The 17,508-nt window shown below is 46.8% G+C and overlaps 1 protein-coding gene across 10 annotated transcripts in view; it reads right to left on the bottom strand.

The window, feature by feature from the left end:
* The window catches only part of HTT (huntingtin), a 137,913-nt gene that overhangs the window by 101,393 nt on the left and 19,012 nt on the right, over positions 1-17,508 (bottom strand). For 9 of the 10 annotated variants that reach the window (XR_004480837.2, XM_033419544.2, XM_033419542.2 and 6 more), the window contains exons 3-8: positions 15,181-15,301; positions 10,702-10,761; positions 10,243-10,322; positions 8,440-8,578; positions 2,903-3,044; positions 2,001-2,179 (exon numbers count right to left, since the gene is read on the bottom strand). Coding sequence is in view for 9 of the 10 variants with exons in the window: in XM_033419544.2 (XP_033275435.1) it covers positions 2,001-2,179; positions 2,903-3,044; positions 8,440-8,578; positions 10,243-10,322; positions 10,702-10,761; positions 15,181-15,301 (721 nt within the window). In the remaining variant the exon portion in view is untranslated. Of the gene's footprint in view, positions 1-2,000; positions 2,180-2,902; positions 3,045-8,439; positions 8,579-9,864; positions 10,042-10,242; positions 10,323-10,701; positions 10,762-15,180; positions 15,302-17,508 lie in introns of those variants that run through there. The other variant, XM_033419547.2, reaches the window with a different exon arrangement.

Consider the following 17,508-nt stretch of genomic DNA (forward strand, 5'->3'; position numbering starts at 1 on the left):
ACATACACACATGCCTTCCCTTTTTCCCAGCACTTAATCATAACATTGGTCACAAGGAGCTCCTTGGACTCCGTTTCTAATCTGAATGGCACACAGTACCAGTCATCTCAGAATTGCTTCTAACACATTCCTGGGTTAGGTGCTTTGTTTCTTGGATTTCAGGACTTCCTCTTTTTTTGTTATCTATTTCTCATTTTGCTGGAATACATCTTCAAATAATTTTTTCAAAAAGCATACATGAAAAAAGTAAGTGCACATGAAAAGCAAACTGAATTCTTACATATCTAAAAGTATCTATATTTTGCCCACACTTGCTTAACAGTTTAGCCAGGCTCAGGATTATTTTAAATTCTATTTAAATATAGCTAGCCAAACTATTATTACATTAGCTGAGTTGAACTTCTTAATCAAAATAATTTAATTCAAAATGGCCAATAGTCAAAAGAAAATAGATTAGGGGCTTCCCTGGTGGCGCAGTGGTTGAGAGTCCGCCTGCCGATGCAGGGGACACGGGTTCGTGCCCCGGTCCGGGAAGATCCCACATGCTGTGGAGTGGCTGGGCCCGTGAGCCATGGCCACTGAGCCTGCACGTTCGGAGCCTGTGCTCCGCAATGAGAGAGGCCACAACAATGAGAGGCCCGCATATCGCAAAAAAAAAAAAAAAAAAAAATAGATTAGATATGTTTTAGAGACAATCTTATCTAGCTTGCTAATGCAACAAGGTACCATGTTGTTTAACCATGTTGAAGAAACATTAACTATTAAGAAAATCTGTAATTAATTAAGCACCACATCCCATACCCCTTCACTCCATCCTCCCAGGATTACTGCTCTCTTAGTTTAACACAGTTTTCAATATCCCTCTAGCCACATCTTCCCCCAGCACCCCTACTGACCTGTGAGAAAGCCTGGAGACCTTTACAGGATCCAGCTCACCCTCACCCGCACACTCTCACTCTCTCACTCTGTGCACTTGGCAAAGGCTGCAGCTTCTGTCTATAAAACTCTCTTCTCCCAGCTCCCTGTGTCTGCTCAAATCCTACTCACCCAAAAGCATCAGCCGTAACAGCCTGCCCAGCATGCCTCCCTGAACTTGGTCATGCACACCCCCTGCCCCCCGCCATGTACTCTACAGTACCCTACACCCCCCGCCTTGCTATTTAGTGACTGTTTGCTTGCTTCCCCCACTAGACCAATGGTCTCCAAACTTTTGACTAAGCAGCCTTTTTTAAAAAAAAAAAATCAGAAAAAAGTTCTGAGCATGCAACTCCAATAATATTTATTTTAAAATATTGTACAGGTACTACCGAACTCAGATATTACATATATTATAAAATATGCACCAAATCTGACAAGTCTCTAGCTCCAGTTATTGGTTTACAGGAAATACAGACAACAAAGAAGCATGTTAATTTATACAACGGAGAGTCAATTAATAAAAAATCAGATTGCCGGGAGTTCCACAGGACAATCTGTTTCTTCAAAAAATGAACTCTAAGGGAAAAATAGGGATAGAAGGCAACCATCAGATCAAAGAGAATCACAATCCTTATCAACCAATCTTATTTGGGTACTGATTCCAAAGAGCAGAAGAACAAACTGACAGGGGATACGTGGGTATTTGATGTTAAGAAAGTGTTCTTTTTTTTAGGTATGACAAGGGCATTGTCATTAAAATTTTTAAAAAAGAGTCCTCATCTATAAGGACACATATGAAATAGCTGCAGTAAAATAATACGATGGTTGGGGTTTGCTTCGAGCAGGTCCACGTAAACAGTACCCTCGGTGACCTTGTAAAGGGACGCCTTCATTTTTATCTGACATCACTACCACACACAGGTGGAGTAGCCGGGGTCATGACCTAGGATCTGAACCACAGGGTCTGGCTCCAGAGTGCACGCTCTTAAGCCTCGGCTCTGCCACTTCTCTTCCAAATTAGCTGAGTCTCCGAACGTGGGTCACGTGCGCACAAGCACTAGAGTAAAGCGCGGGACGCCCACCTGGACGAGCTGCTCCGTCGAGGGGGAGACCTCCATCTCTTTCCGCGTCACCCCAAAGCTGCCTTTCAGGCTCGTGTCCTTGACCTGCTGCTGCAGCAAGGGCACCAAATACCTCAATGTGAGCAGCACTCCGAGAATCAGAAGGGCGGAGCGTTCCTCCTCCACGGGAACCAGCAAACCTACAAACGCAGCAACAAGATTCTGTCACATCGGATTCGCTACTGGGAGACTCGTGGCTTCCTTTGTTCACAGGAAGAGATCCAAAGCAGAACCGTATCATGAGGCTGGCAGGGAGGGAAACAGATGGCACAAACATCACGGTAGCGGCCAAAATCCAGGAGTGGCTCTAAGGGGCAACATTTAAAGCCTCAGCTCAGCGAGGCCCTGCAGTGAGTGAGTTTCACTGCCTCTGAAAGCCCCGCAGCTCTTTCACGTCGACTGTCCGTCCGTGTGCTCCCGGCAGCACCTGCCAGCACGCATTTCCACAATTGCCCACAGTAGAGGAGAAGCCTTCACCGGGCCTACAGCCCTCCAGAGAGGCCCCTCACAGGGACCTGAGCCTCAATTTCCGGCCACGGGGACTCCCTGCACTCAGGGTCTCCGCAGAGGTGGTACGGTGTGCTGCCAGAGGGCCAGGCCCGGGAAGGCTCCCGCCCACGGCCCCGCTAGCTGTCCGAGGGCCTGGCCGCATCCGCACCGCTGCACCGAGGGGGAGGAGCCTTCTTGGAACCCTCACCCAGACCCCACAGGGGCTCATTCACATTTACCAGCCGGCCAGAGCTAAAGGGCCCGGTCCAGAAGCCGAGGGGCTGCCTGATTTTAAAGAATTTCGCAGGCCTGTCTCAAGTAAACGCTAGTGACCACCCCCCACGGGGAGACTCACTAACAGGCCTACGCCTTACCTAAGAGCACACTGAGCAGCCAGCTGTAAAAGTACTGCGTCCTCCTGGAGTGCTGGCAGATGCTCACCGCCGAGCCGGCCGCCGTCCGCCGCACGGTAGGAGAGCTGCACTTCAGATTCGCTATGAAAGCCTTTAACAGAACCTGTGGAAGCAAAGTCCAAGTAGACAGAAGACGAAGCTCCTGTGAAACTCATCATGGGCTTCCCTGGTGCAGTGGTTAAGAATCCGCCTGCCAATGCAGGGGACACGGGTTCGAGCCCTGGTCCGGAAAGACCCCACATGCCGCGAGCAACTAAGCCCATGCGCCACAACTACTGAGCCTGCGCTCTAGAGCCCGCGAGCCACAACTACTGAGCCCGCGAGCCACAACTACTGAAGCCTGCGTGTCTAAAGCCCGCGCTCCATAACAAGAGAAGCCACTGCAATGAGAAGCCCGCACACCGCAACGAAGAGTAGGCCCTGCTCGCTGCAACTAGAGAAAGCCCGCACGCAGCAACAAAGACCCAACGCAGCCAAAGATAAATAAAATAAAATAAATAAATTTATTTTTTAAAAAAAAGAAAAAGAAACCATCATGTATTTCAAAAAGCATAACTTGCTCCAAATTCTTGCAGAGTATAAAGTACTAACAATTTGAGACCTTCCTAGAGCTGAAAGGAAGCACACCAAATCTGGGATATTTCAGAGCAGTTTGCAAATATGTAGTCGATTTATTTCCTTATAAACTGAGTAGGGACTTGCTCAGCATCTACGTCCCTACACGAGAGTGAAAGCCTTCACTTCTAGAAAAGGTGTCCCTACAATAGTTGGGGCCAGGGTCAGTGAATAACACTATGTAAAATAAATGCAGGGCTTCCCTGGTGGCGCAGTGGTTGAGAGTCTGCCTGCCGATGCAGGGGACATGAGTTCATGCCCCGATCCGGGACGGGAGAATCCCACATGCCGCGGGGCGGCTGGGCCCGTGAGCCATGGCCGCTGAGCCTGTGCTCCGCAACGGGAGAGGCCACAACAGTGAGAGGCCCGCGTACCACAAAAAAAAAACAAAACCACACACAGTAAATAATGAAGTCCAGGAGAAAAGTGCTAGCCAATCACAGCAAGGTCCCAGCCTGAACGACGGCTTGTAAATGTGCTGCTAATGCCACCAAGAGACAGTCCCAGGTCTGGAAGACGTGTGCAGCGTAACTGAGCTGAGACCACACACTCCTCACAGCTATTTTCCTACGAAATCAGAGAATAAGACTTGTTACCGTGCCTCCAAGAAAACCCAAAGGAGGGGTGCTATAATTCTAGGGGTGCTATATTGCTAACAATGACCGTTTAAGTCTTCACAAAAATATCCAAAGAATGAAAGGGGGTGACCATCCAGCTGCAGGAGTCTGGTGACTATGTTACTTAAGAACGTCTACTTCCCATCATTCTAAGCTATGCTCTGAGCGATGATTTGGCCCAGCTACTGCTGGGCGTGTACGGAGCCTCGCTGGGCAAGTCAGCGACACCACTGGGGCCCTACCGGGAAGTCTAACCATCGGCAAAGGAGCAGCCAATTAACAGCCTGGCATCTGACTTAAACAAGCTTCTCCCTAACTGCGTGTTGGCATAAACTGGTTCTCAGAGGCTCATCAACGCTCAGTGAATTCACAGATTAGACCTCTGGAACCAGAGAGGTGGAGGACCAGACCCCCGGCCACAGGACACCCCTAGTGGATTGTGGCCTCCAGTTTCTCCCCAGAGACAATACCCAGAGAAACCAGTCAACTTATCTCTGACAAACTTTTTTAGCTTCAAGGAAAGATACATTTTAAAGAACTCCTTTGAGTGAGAACACACACACACACACACACACACACACACACACACACACATATCACTGAAACGGTAAATAAAGAATCATCCTATATTAGTCCAAACTTCTAAGCAGAATGAAAGCTAAACATTACTATGAAGAGTCAGCCCATGGCGAACTTAAAGTTTGGAATAATAGTAAAATGGAACGAGAGCTCGAGGGGGCTTCCTTGGGTCTGAGTCCCACAACCCCGAGAATGCCCTGTAGCAGGCTGCTGGCCGGAGGTCACCTAGACCACCCTTAAAAGCTCTTCTCATAAGCGGAGGAAGTGCGCTAGACTACAGGGCAGATAGCTCCACTTCTCTAAACACAGGCAGGACATACATTTAAGAGTACTTCACTCCACTTCAGGGTCAGAGTACTTAGGGAGTGGAAATGGAAATTAAACCAAACTGTGGCTCCAGAACACACTCAGCGGACGGCTAAACTTACAATGACCAAAATTCCAATTCCGCGAGGCCAGGGGCTGCCGGAATGCGCACACACCGCTGATGAGGTGTGAGCTCGGGCAGCCACTGAGAAAAGCTGCTTGGAGGCATCTACCGAAGGTGGCGTATACACACCCCACAATCTCCGTTTCTAGCTATCACAACCTGTGCTCCAAGAGACACGTACAAGGACAGGCACAGCAGCAACGCTCGCGACAGCCAATACTACGAATGACCCAAGGTCCAGCTGCGGTAAAATGATGAGCTGGAGCACATTCATCCAAGGGAACGCTACACAGCTCCGGAAAACCACAGGATCTAGTGACACACGCAGTGACGTGGGAGAATCTCACGAGCTTAGTGCTGAGCAAAAGAAACCAGATGAAAAGAATACATACTGTATGGTCCTACATATTTACAATTTAAAAACAGACCCTATGGCATTAGAAGCCAGGTCAGTGATCAGCCCTGTGGAGGAAGGAGGGAGTAGTGACAGGGAGAGGGGGCGGAGGCTCCCGGGTGCCGGTAATACTCCATATGTCCAGACCTAGGCAGTGGCCGTGAGGGCAGATTTGCTTTGTGACCACTCATCAAGGAGTACATGTATGATTTACATGCTTCTTGTATGTACATTATACACCAGTCAAATAAAAGGCTCGGGAGTCTCAATATTTAACAGGCAAGCCTGAGAATAACGCCACAGGGCTCCTGTTAGGAAACTTCTGATCAAACATGCTGTACTGGACACGTGAACCTCTACTTCCCAGACACCCCACCAGAATCACATGTACAAGGTTTAAAAAGCATAAACTTACAAGGACAAAAAGAACAGAACAGGGACAAGCACAGACTAGAGGCATTAGCAAATTTCTGGAAGCTAGAAAGTAAACAAGTGGTAACGGACTGATTTGCAGCCCTCAGGCAGAAGTTCCCACGCAAGCCTTTTTGGGAGCTGGGGAGGAGGACTGAAAGCCACCAACCAAAGGCAAGCTCACTCAAGCCACAGAAAGCCAAGAAAAGCTCAGGCTTAGGAGTACCAGAGACATCTGAAAGTGGCGTGGATGTGGGGACGAAACAGCTGCTCATCTAACAGCTCCTTGGGTAAACTGCCAAGCCCCGCTCCCACCCAGGCAGCCCGGGATGTGGTCTTCACTTCCCCGTCTCCCGCGGAGACAGGGAATCCCCAGAGATGCTGCCACAGCTGAGGACAGGCACAAGGCACAGACAGAAAACAGAAATGAAGAAGAAGTCTGCATTCTCACCAGTGAGACTGTCAGCACCCTTCCATCCAAGGGTCCCAGGACAAATGCAGCTGGGCTGATGCCTCCAAGCAGGAGAATGAGGGATTTTTCTTTAGAGATATTGACTGGCCCAAGAGGAAAAGACTTACTGACACTGACATTTAAAGACCCACAGTGGAAAAGCAGGTTCACTACCCATTACCCGAGGAAGTCCACCAGGGGACAAAGCTTGCCACACACCTGCTTCCAATAAGCTTTTTAGGGGCTCACTCAAATCTATGCGGACAACTGCTGACATAAAAGAGAAAGACAGGAAATAGAACAGAGGAAGTGAGAAGAAACACACAACGTGGAGGTCAAAGGAAGTTGTCAAGAAACTATAATCAGTATCCTCAGAAAGATAAGTGAGTGTATTCATGAAACAAGAAGAGGGTGCCAGAAAACATGACCATTCTGAACATGAGAAAGCTCTTAGAAATTAATGCCACAGCAGGAACAAAAATTCCAGAGAAGAGTCTGAGGTGGACATCTCCTAGCAAAGTACAGAAAAGAGACATGGAAAATAGAAACAAAAGATGGTACAAATGCGCATCAGTCCAGGAGGACCAACAGCTAACTAACGAATTTCAGAAAGACAGCACAGAGAAAATAAAGGGGGGAAATTGTCAGAGAAGGATAAGGACAACTCCCAGAACTGAAGGCTAGAACGTTCCAAATTAAAAGGTCTATCAAGCACCCAGCACTCCCCCCTCCACAAAACAGCAAAAACCTTCTAGAGAAGGACACATTCAGAGGCTAAGAGATCAGGTCATTCGACTTCTCAGATGCCCCGCTGGAGACTATGAGACAAAGGGGCAAAGCCTGTACATTCCTAAGGGAAGACGATTTCCACCCCAGAACTCTACGCCCAGCCAAGCGTCAGGGAGAAATCAAGGCATTTTCACTAATGCAGAATCTCAAAACGATTTACTTGCCAGTCAGCCTTTCTCAGGAAGCCCCCTCTCCAGGAGTAAGCCTACAGAGACGAAGACATGGCAGCCAGGAATCAGGCATCGGACAGGGGAGCCAAGACATGACCGTGCGACAGACCTAAGGGGCGCCCTGACCAGGCTGGAGCAGCAGCTGCAGAGCCCAGGACGACCCCAGTGGAGGAAACGGGTCCAGGAAACTACCCATCATGTGCACAACTGAACTGAGACACACAGAGCCGGTGGGAGGTGTGAGAAGACGGAAATTGCCAAAGAATAATAAGCAAATGAAAAAGAGGCAATTACTGACTCCGGAAATACCAAAGAGTTATACACAGAAACATAACCATGGCACAGAACATAACTAGCTGTGACTATTTACTTAGGCATAATAATGTACACACTGAATACTGATATAACTGTAGTAAAAAGAGGGAAGAAGGGTTAGAGTTGAATTCATCTTTTCCATCGTAAAAAATAAAAAAATCCAAAACCAGCAGTATAAGCAAGTTATTTAGAAATGTGGAGGGAAATACCAAGAAAAACACTAACACAGGACTGACTCACTAAAAGGATGAAGTCAAGAATCTGTAATCCTCAGACCATGTGACAGGGTCATGATTTCTGGACATTATAGACAAAACACTAAAGAGGGTTTGAAGGTTGCTGGTTGGGGCAGAAACAAACAGGAAGTGGTTCCCAACAGCCGCAGGGCACTCGTACACACAAGGCATCATCGGTGAGCTTTCTCCTGCCTGCAGTCCAGGGACAGTGGCCTTTCTTCAGCCAGGTTAAGCAGTCAATCTTATACCCCAAAACCAGTCTGCTCTGGCAAAACGCCTTTGGATTTTGCATCTATAAACTATCTCCCTATTCCTCTTTTCACCCGACAGTAAGAAAGCAGAAGTGGAAAGAAACTCTCAGTGTGCCTCCAAAGAGCTCAAAAGGTTTTAATCTAAACTATGAAGCACAGCCTAACTCGAGAAGTACTCTCAAATGCCTGCCTGCACAAAAGCCCAACTCCCACGCTTGTGACCTGAGGCAGCAATCATACCTTAATTTCATTGTCGTTTGCAAAATTGCCAAAAGAAGCCATAATCTTAGGGACAGCTGCAGCCAAGGTCTCCTGGACAGACTCCTCGGGTCTCTTGCTTGTGCGCGTCAGACAAGGCAAAAGGTTTACCAAGTAAGGCCTGCACATGTGAGAGGGACACTAATTACTCTTCCAGGGCCTACCTTAATGAGAAACACAAGCGATTAGTTCAGCGTCTGTTAGGGAAAAACCAGTTTTTACATGCAAGAGAGTCCTTCCTGGAAGGTAAACAAACCTCTGCTAGAAGACTAAAGGCAGATGAAGCCCAAATGCTGGGAGGCTCTCATCCTTTGTTTCTCCTCTAGTCACACACACGACTCTCAAAAGCTTGTTTTAAAAATTCTTTGCAGTAAATTATAATAGTTATTAAAATAATCAGATTCTAAATGAGAAAATAACAGATAATATAAGAAAACACCATTTAAAAAGTAAATTAAGAAATAAGAATAAAGCTTTCTTGAAAAGGGAGCATTACAAAATTTTTTCTAAGCATTGACCTGAATAAGGCCTTAGAGAGAAGCCTGGCCCTCTACAGAGAAGTAGCAGACCACGCAGGACTGGAGAGGAGCAGTCACAGGACAGATAAGCCGAAGCCACGGGACAAGAACTTGGTGGCGACGGCGGCGTCCTCTAGTGGCAGAGACGGGCAGCAAGCAGGTGCACCCCTGGGACTGTACAGGGAGGGAGGCGGGCCCTTCTAAGGAGATGACCCAAGGGAAAACAAACCAGACATCAGAAGGAAGACATGCCCAACTTTTCAAAGTCAGGCCAATGAGTCAACAGAGTGTCTGAGGTGACGGGGGCCACTGGGGGCCAGATCTCCCTGGGCCTTGGTAAGGAATCTGGATTTATCTGAACAGCTCTGGGAAATGAGTAAAGAGTTTAAGTGAAGGAATGACATGACCCAATCATAGTTTTTTAAGGTCACTTTGGCTTCTATGTGGAGAACTAGGGATGTGTTGCTTTAGAAATATAACAAAGTTTTCAAAACAACGATAGTAAGAGAAAAAGGTTATATAAAAAGAAATTTCCTTAGTGACTGTATGTGTGCAATCATGTAAGACTCTTATTACAGTCAGGCTCAGTGGAACAGATCACTGTTTCATATTAAAAGAGAGGGTTTCTGCCACTCCACCAGTTCCTCGGGGACAGAGCCAAGGGCTCCATGGATGTCAGCACGTCTTGCCAGTGAAGGAGAGAAGGAAGGAGTTGAAAACTGTGGCCCTTCTTTTGTTTTTCAATCCATTAAGATACAACTGGTTCAATCAGTCAAAACTTTATTCACAGTTTAACACTCATATTTTTAACCCACATAATAGACAAAGGGATAGTTTTCTATAATCCCTAGAGTAAGCAACAATGAGGTAGTACTCAACCTTCAACCACCTGGCAAGTATCTTTTCGGCAAGTACCACGTGCAGACGCCGTTATCAGTGTTGGGCTGCAGCAGGGACCAGACAGGGATGCCCCCACTGTCCTGAGACGTACATCTCCTACAGCTCTCGGGGGAGGGTGGGATAGAAAACGAACAAGCACGCTGATGAAGTGTGCGACAGTATTCCTGAGAGCCGTAAGTTTTACGCAGGAAAAGGATCAGGACAACCTGTACTGCAGCTGGAGAGGCAGAGGTGGGCAGCTTCAGACAGAGTGGACAGGGAAGACCTTTAGAGAAATGACAGTTGAGCCAAGATGGCAAGAATCCACCGCAGCTGGCCCCCCACCCAAAATAATAATAATAGTAATAACCCAGAGTGTCCACTTTACCTGCATTTCTGAGGCCGAACGAGGTGAGCCAGCTCGGCAAACCTCCACAGGGCAGCACGCAGGCTCCGAGGAGCGCCGTTCTGAGGGATTTAAGAAGCAGCGTGTCACATTTAAGAGTCGCCGACACGAGTCACCAAGAGGACTTCAAATAAACAAAAGCATTTTTTTCATTGCTAATTTCTATTTTTAGAGAAAAGGCCATTTAAATGTGTAACTACTTTTGAAATGTTAAGGTCTAATGGGATGCAATTATAAAGATATTTTTTAAAACTACCATTTTAGTTCCCATCCCATCTAATAAATAATGAGGAGCAAACCTTTTGAAGAAAAGTAAAACAATAAAGTCTACTTTACCAAACAGCATTTATTTCCTTATCAAATAAAAGATAAAATTTCACATACACTGCTCAACACAGTGAATCAGTAGCACTTTTTCAATGATGGAAAACAAAAGCCTACCTTTTTAATTTCCTTATAGAGTTCCAACTGTAACCTCGGAAGATTAGAATCCATCAAAGCCTACAACAAAATACAAGAGATTTGTTCACGGAAGACACATTCTACTAGCAATTCTAAAGAAAGAGAAAAGGCAGCTAAAATTTCAATTTGGGGGCAAAGTAGAATATAATAGCAACTAAACTAAGAACCTATTCTTTAAGAAAGAAGCATATGTATGCAGGAAGTTACCAAACAGACTAGATACAGGTCATTCACTTTAATTTTAAAAATGGAAGGAAAAAATTTAACTTTCATTACAATCAAATACTACACAGTATCAAAATTAAATGGTAGATAGTTCAAACTCATTCTAAAGCTCTTACATTCAATTAAAGCACATTCTGTTGGACGATCCAACATTAGCAATGCCCTGGAGTCTGCAGGGCCAGCAGGGCGGTGGGTGGACATCCCAGATCAGAGCCCCTAGCTCTGGCGTGGGAATACTCCTCTCCACGCAGAAGCCCAAGTCCTTTCCAAAGGTCTGGTCCACCAGTGATGCACGGGTGCTCCCCAGGGAGCAGCAACGCTCCGAACCTGCTGGAACCGTAGGCTCCTCAGAGCCATTTCTTGACCCTTCTGCTCACTTATGGGCCAAACCAAAAAATGGCCACACAGCCAATTTCAACCCAGTAAGGATGATTGATGGCAACCACCGCCAGTGACACAAAGTCCCCGTTGGAGGCGACTTCTCAAGACAGAAAGGAGAGACTTCTGTGCCCTGCTCTCGGCCATGGGAACCCTCTCTTCCAAAACAGTATTGCCAATGCCTCGTCCACAAGAAGAACAGAAAGACGTAACCAAGCCTCCATAGAAAATCCCCCCTCCTTTCCTAAGATGTACAGCATGTGATGTCTATAAACCAAGCTGGTCTTAGTAAAACTCACGGAGGTTCAGCAAGCTTGAGAATCAAACCAGGGTCACTTTCTGGGAGGTTCCAAATAATGTCTCAGAAATTTTAAAATCCTAATTCTGCTGTTTCAGCGTGTACTGAAATTCCTTAAATGAGCACACCAAAATGGACAAACATATATTAAAGCACTACTTTGCCAATAAAACCAGAAGGCATATCAAAGTTTTGTTTTACTTTATAAATGTTTTATAAACTGATATCAAACCTATTTTATTACAGGAGGAACGTAAACCCCAAGCCCCTGGAACAGCACTGAACGGGCCCTCGCAGTCGTGGGTGATGGGAAGGTGCCATCTGACCCCTCCCGGCTCCTGACCCCACCTTCACACTGAGGCGAACACACACAGAGCCAAGTCCAGCCCATCGCGGCCCCCTGTGCCTCACAGGCCACCCTGGTTCAAGGCCCCCATCGCTCCTGCCCGGGTTACTCAGCCTCTCGCAGGGATTCTGGGTGCACAGTCTCTCTCCACTCCAAGGCAGGCTACACGGCATCCCCAGGCTACTCCTCCTAAATAAAGCACTCCTCTGACCAGGTTAAAGATCTTCACGAGTTCTTCCTCTTCATCCTCTACCAAATGAAGTACAAACCCCTTGAATGGATCCTCAACACCTCCCATTCTCTGCTAGCACACACGTTCACCCTCCTAGGTGGGTCTGCAGGGGTTAAGACGGTCCTGATCTCCTCACTCACCTAACAGCCACCACCTCCAGGAAGCCTTCTCTGCCTCGCCAGACAGAAATCACATCCACTTCCTGACCGCCACGATGAGTTGCCAGCATGTCTCGGAACTTACAGCACGCATTAAGCCATTCCTGTACAAACATGCTTCCCCCTCCCCAAGACTGTAAATTATCTGAAGGCAGGAGCATGCTGTCAGCTGAAGCACATCCCCAGTGCATTTGCTACACAAGTGAAAAGCAGAGCATGCCCCATTTTCTTGGGTCCTCATCCTAAGCATATAATGATACTCTGAAAAACAGAAGGCGCAAGTCCAGGACCTGACTCCTAAGCGACCATCCATGTGTTCCTCTCCACCCCTGACACCCGGGCCTAACGCCATCCAAGTTCTCCCGAGCCTGTCCTTCCTCTGCCACCGTGAGAGCACATCAGCCAGACCCTGACCCCATCCCCAGCCTGCTGGCCTTGAAGACCTGTGCATCTGAGGAAGCAGACATCAGAGCACAGCCAAAGCCCAGGATGTCTGACTTTAAGCAGAAAGATGAGGTTCTGAGAGACTGACCTTGTCTTACGCTCAGGGGCGCAACATGAGAAGTTGGAACCTCTGCACTGGGAGGCCAGAAACAAGGCAGAGGAAATAGGAAGGCGGTAGGGAGGTGGCCAGGAAGAGAAGCCAGCACCTAGAGCTCTGACCAGGCCATGGCCCAAGCCCCCAAACACACACACCAGGCTAGCTGGACGGCAGTTACAGGAGCAGGTCTCTCCCTGCAGCATGTGCCTCCAGGTAAAATGACCACCTTCTCTGTTTGTTTGTTTGGGGCCATATTGTCCTCTCTCCCCTCCTCACCTGTTCTTGTCATGACCAAGGCAACCTGTGGTGACTTCTTTAGGTTTCCTGATTCTGAGGATCAGAGTTCAAGGACTGAAATATCAGAAAAAGCCTAGCCTGGTCCTGCCAGTGGGAATAAAAAAAAGCAGCAAGGATGCTGAGGCCTAGAGAAAAGCAAGTGTTAAGTGAAAAAGTCCACCTCCAAACGTGCTGTGGACCCATCACACCTGAGTGGTACCCACACACTGCCGGGCAGAGAACAAGGTCAAATGGCCGTGGCCACTGCAACACTGCGGGGGTGGGGGGGTGGGGGGGCGTGTGGAGACGTGAAATGCAGGTGGAGGGAGAAGACCAGGCAACTCCCAATGGAGAAGCCAGAACCCTGTGTCTGCAGGGAAGCTGGCGCCCGAGCACAGACAGCATGGCCCACAGATCCACACGCCAGAAAGCGGGGAAGAGTGGGGCTCTGGCGTGCCCCTCAGCCTCTCTGGTTAAGGAAGCAGGAATCTCACTGTAAGAGCACCCCTTACCACTCCGAGGCCCAGCAAGGGGCAGGATAAAGCTAACCCGTCACGCACGTCACTGCACCTGATCCTCACACTCACGCACACCACAGACCCGTGTCCGATTCCCTCTGTGGTTAAGGAGACTGAGGCTCGCAGAATGAAGTACATCTCCCGAAGCTGCTCAGCGAGCGGGCAGCAGAGGCCAGATTCAAGCGTAGGCCTCCTTCACTCCAGAACCTCCCTGTGCCCCACCTCCTTAACGCAGGAGTAAAGGGTGAGCGTCTTCCCGAGGAAGCTGGACCCATGACAGAAAAATGAAGGACAATTTCTTGGCCAATGTAAAGTGTGACCACTCTCCAGAGAAAGCCCTTGGGGAGACTCCAAAGAACAGTTCTGGTTTTCAAGATCCTAGTAAGGAGGGAAATATTCAACTAGCCTATGTTAGGCTGGAGTTCTTGGCTCATCTGGCCAAGTAAGTATTACTAGGAAGAGAGCGCTCAAGGAAAATGAAAAGATGTGGCCTTATCTAAATTCCATGGGTGGAACTCAAAACAGTAAGGGAAAAATCAGGAAAAACTGGAAAGATCCAATTAGCAGGGCTTCCCCGCAGAGAAGGGAGCAAGATACATTTTCTCCTTAACGATCATCAAGAAATCGTTTTTGGAGAAAGCATCAGGAACTATGTCAGTGAACCTTCCTCAGCACCGGTTAGCCTATGGTGGGAACAATATATAAGCTTAGACACAAAATTCAAAAGGCTCATTCACACACTCAAAGGTGACCTGGAAGAAGGTGCCCAGGGTGGTTGAGGATACAAACTAGGAGAATGGCAGAATGAGAAAAACAAGGATTGTTTTCCAACACCGTAAGAATTATGGAAGAAAGACTTTATCTTCAATGGCAGCAGAAAACAAAAAAAGGGAAAAGTGGATTAAAGCTACAGTGGTCTTGGGTACTAGCTCTGCACCGGGAAGCAGTAAGCGAAGAGGACAGGTGTCCCACGCCTACTCCTTACCTCACCTACCACCCAGGTAGCTCTGGCTTTCTGGCTTCATCAACCTTTTCTGGGAACTCCTGTCTCTCCAGTCACGTCACACTAACTCCAGCGCAGCTACCAGAGAAGGCACGTCTTTACCTGCAAACAGTACTGCCTGACCCAGGTCTTAGGAGACGAAGACACCAAAAGCGGATCCCACTCCCCGTCCCCCTGCCTTTCAAGGCCTCATGGTTTCTCAACAAAGTGATGCTTTCCCCAAGAGCACCCAGTGGCCCCCATCAGCGCCCACCCCTGACCTATGCCCTGCGCAGGCACGAGGGTAAACCCACTCCCTCTGATGGGGCAGGTGCAGCCGGCACGCTGGCACACAGCAGAGAGCCTCCAAACCACACACCATAAATGGAAACAGTGCAGATGTCCTAAGGGACTTTGCTACTCAAAACAAAAGAACCCTAAGTCATGGTTTCTTCTTAGCTACAACGGTCACAGCTCGTAGAACACCGTCCACAGGGCTCTTACTTTTATGACTTTGTTGAGGCACTCGTCAGCCACCATCCTGACATCTGACTCTGCGTCATCACTGCACAGCAGAAAAAGTTCCATAGCAATGCCCAGAAGTTTCTGAAATTCTGGAGAATTTCTAAGTAAAAAAAGAAGAGAGACTGTCACAGCCAAAAGGAACCTCAGAAGACATGACAACGAAACATAGTGAAGTTTCTGGTATCCTATGTGGGATTCTGGAACAGAAAAGGACATTACATAAAAATTAAGGCTAACAGTATACCAATATTGAGTCATTAATTGTGAAAATTGCACCACAGTAATGTAAGATGCTAATAATTTGGGTAACTGCATGTGGAGTTCATGGGAGCACTCTATACTATGTTTGTAATTGTTCTGTAAATCTAAAACTATTCTAAAATTTAAGAATTACTTATAAATAGAAGTGTACTTGCAAGACAATTTTATTTTGTTTGAGTTTTAGTCAAAAAATCTTAAAAAGACACTGTCTTTGTATGTACTTTAACTCAATTAAAAAAAAGAAAAAAAGACACGGCTTCAGATACTTAAATCTCAGATAGCCATCCGCCCTCTGCCAACAAGTTACTTCTACTCTTACAATATTCTCAGAACCTAGAAAATCAATATACCAATATAACTCCTTTACTCCTTTTTCATCTTGCTTTCAGTATGTTCCAAACTCAACATGATCATGGTCAGGCTGTGTTCTTGTTGCTCCATCAGTCTCAAGAACTGGAATCTAGGCGATGCTTGTAAATGATTTTTAAGTTTCACTGAGAGAGCCTGTCAGGCAGTTGTGATCCAATTGGCTAAACACAGCCAAGACAGAGAGACCCATGGCCATGTGCATGAAACTGACTTCACAGCACAGTGAGGGATGGGCCAGCAGCAATACAGCCCCTGGACAAAGCTGCTATTCTTTTTTTTGAAGACTTTTTTTTTTTTTTTTTGCGGTACTCCGCTCACTGTTGTGGCCTCTCCCGTTGCGGAGCACAGGCTCCGGACGCGCAGGCTCAGCGGCCATGGCTCACGGGCCCAGCCGCTCCGCAGCATGTGGGATCTTCCCGGACCGGGGCACGAACCCACGTCCCCTGCATCAGCAGGCGGACTCTCAACCGCTGCGCCACCAGGGAAGCCCAAAGCTGCTATTCTTGAAACATCTCAGTCTAGAGTCCTCTGAAATAAAGGGCCTCCTCCCCACTCTCTCTCTACCTCACAATTCCTACCAAGAGTCAGAAGAGCCAGGAGCCTAAGAGAAAGCAAAGAACCACATTAGCAGTGATCAACAAACAAGTACGAGCAAGAAAAAAAATGTGCCCCTCAGCGATATTTCAGACCTCATCTCTGTGGAATACTTCTGTGAATAAAGAGGAAAGGTCCCTGGGATGCTGGCACAGCATCCAGGCGCTGCTCAAAGTGGTGCTACGGAAATACAATGTGAGCTACAAGTGCAATTTTATACTTCCTAATAGACACACAAATAAAGAGAAACAGGTAAAATTAATCTTAATAATATATTTCATTTAACCCAATATATCCAAAACATTATTTTTACAAGTAATCAATACGAAAAAATTACTGGGCTATATAACAATCTTTTTTACAGCACATCCCAATTCAAGCACAAAATTTTCATCAGAAGTATTTTATTTGTATAGAGACTCCATAAAATTCACAGTTGAAAACGTAGGTTTACTTAAATAAAACCTGGAGATCTAATGCACAGCTTCGTGATTATAGTCAACAATACCGTATTTTAAACTTCAGAGTTACTAAGAGACTAGATCTTAACTGTTCTCAACACAAAAAAAGAAATGATAATGATGTGACATGATAAAGGTGTTAGCTAACACTACGGCCGTCATAGTGCATTATACAAATGTATCAAACCAACACGTGCACCTCAAACTCAGTGTCATATGCCAAATACATCTCAATTTTTAAAAAAGAAAAAAGTAGGTTTATATACCATTTCTAACCATGCCTAAAAGGTCTCCAATAACTAATCAAATATTGATTTTTAGATTTTAATTTAATAAAATAGATACAGGGCTAATTAGGTTATCTACTTCTCTTTGAGAGAGCTTTAGAAGTTCATCTTTCAAGAAACTGTCCATTTCATCTAAGTTACTGAAGTTCATAATATTCCTTTACATCCTTTTAATATTGATACAACCTATATCGATAGTTTGGAGGGGCTAGAGGTGCCGACCCTCCACAAAGTCAAAAACCCGAGTATAAATTATCTGCAGGTTGGAAACCACAGATTCAACCAACCGCGCGTGGTGTAGTACTGCAGCATTTTTTGAAAAAAATCTGCATATA

Source organism: Orcinus orca, chromosome 4 (assembly GCF_937001465.1).
Source record: "Orcinus orca chromosome 4, mOrcOrc1.1, whole genome shotgun sequence".
NCBI lineage: Eukaryota > Metazoa > Chordata > Mammalia > Artiodactyla > Delphinidae > Orcinus > Orcinus orca.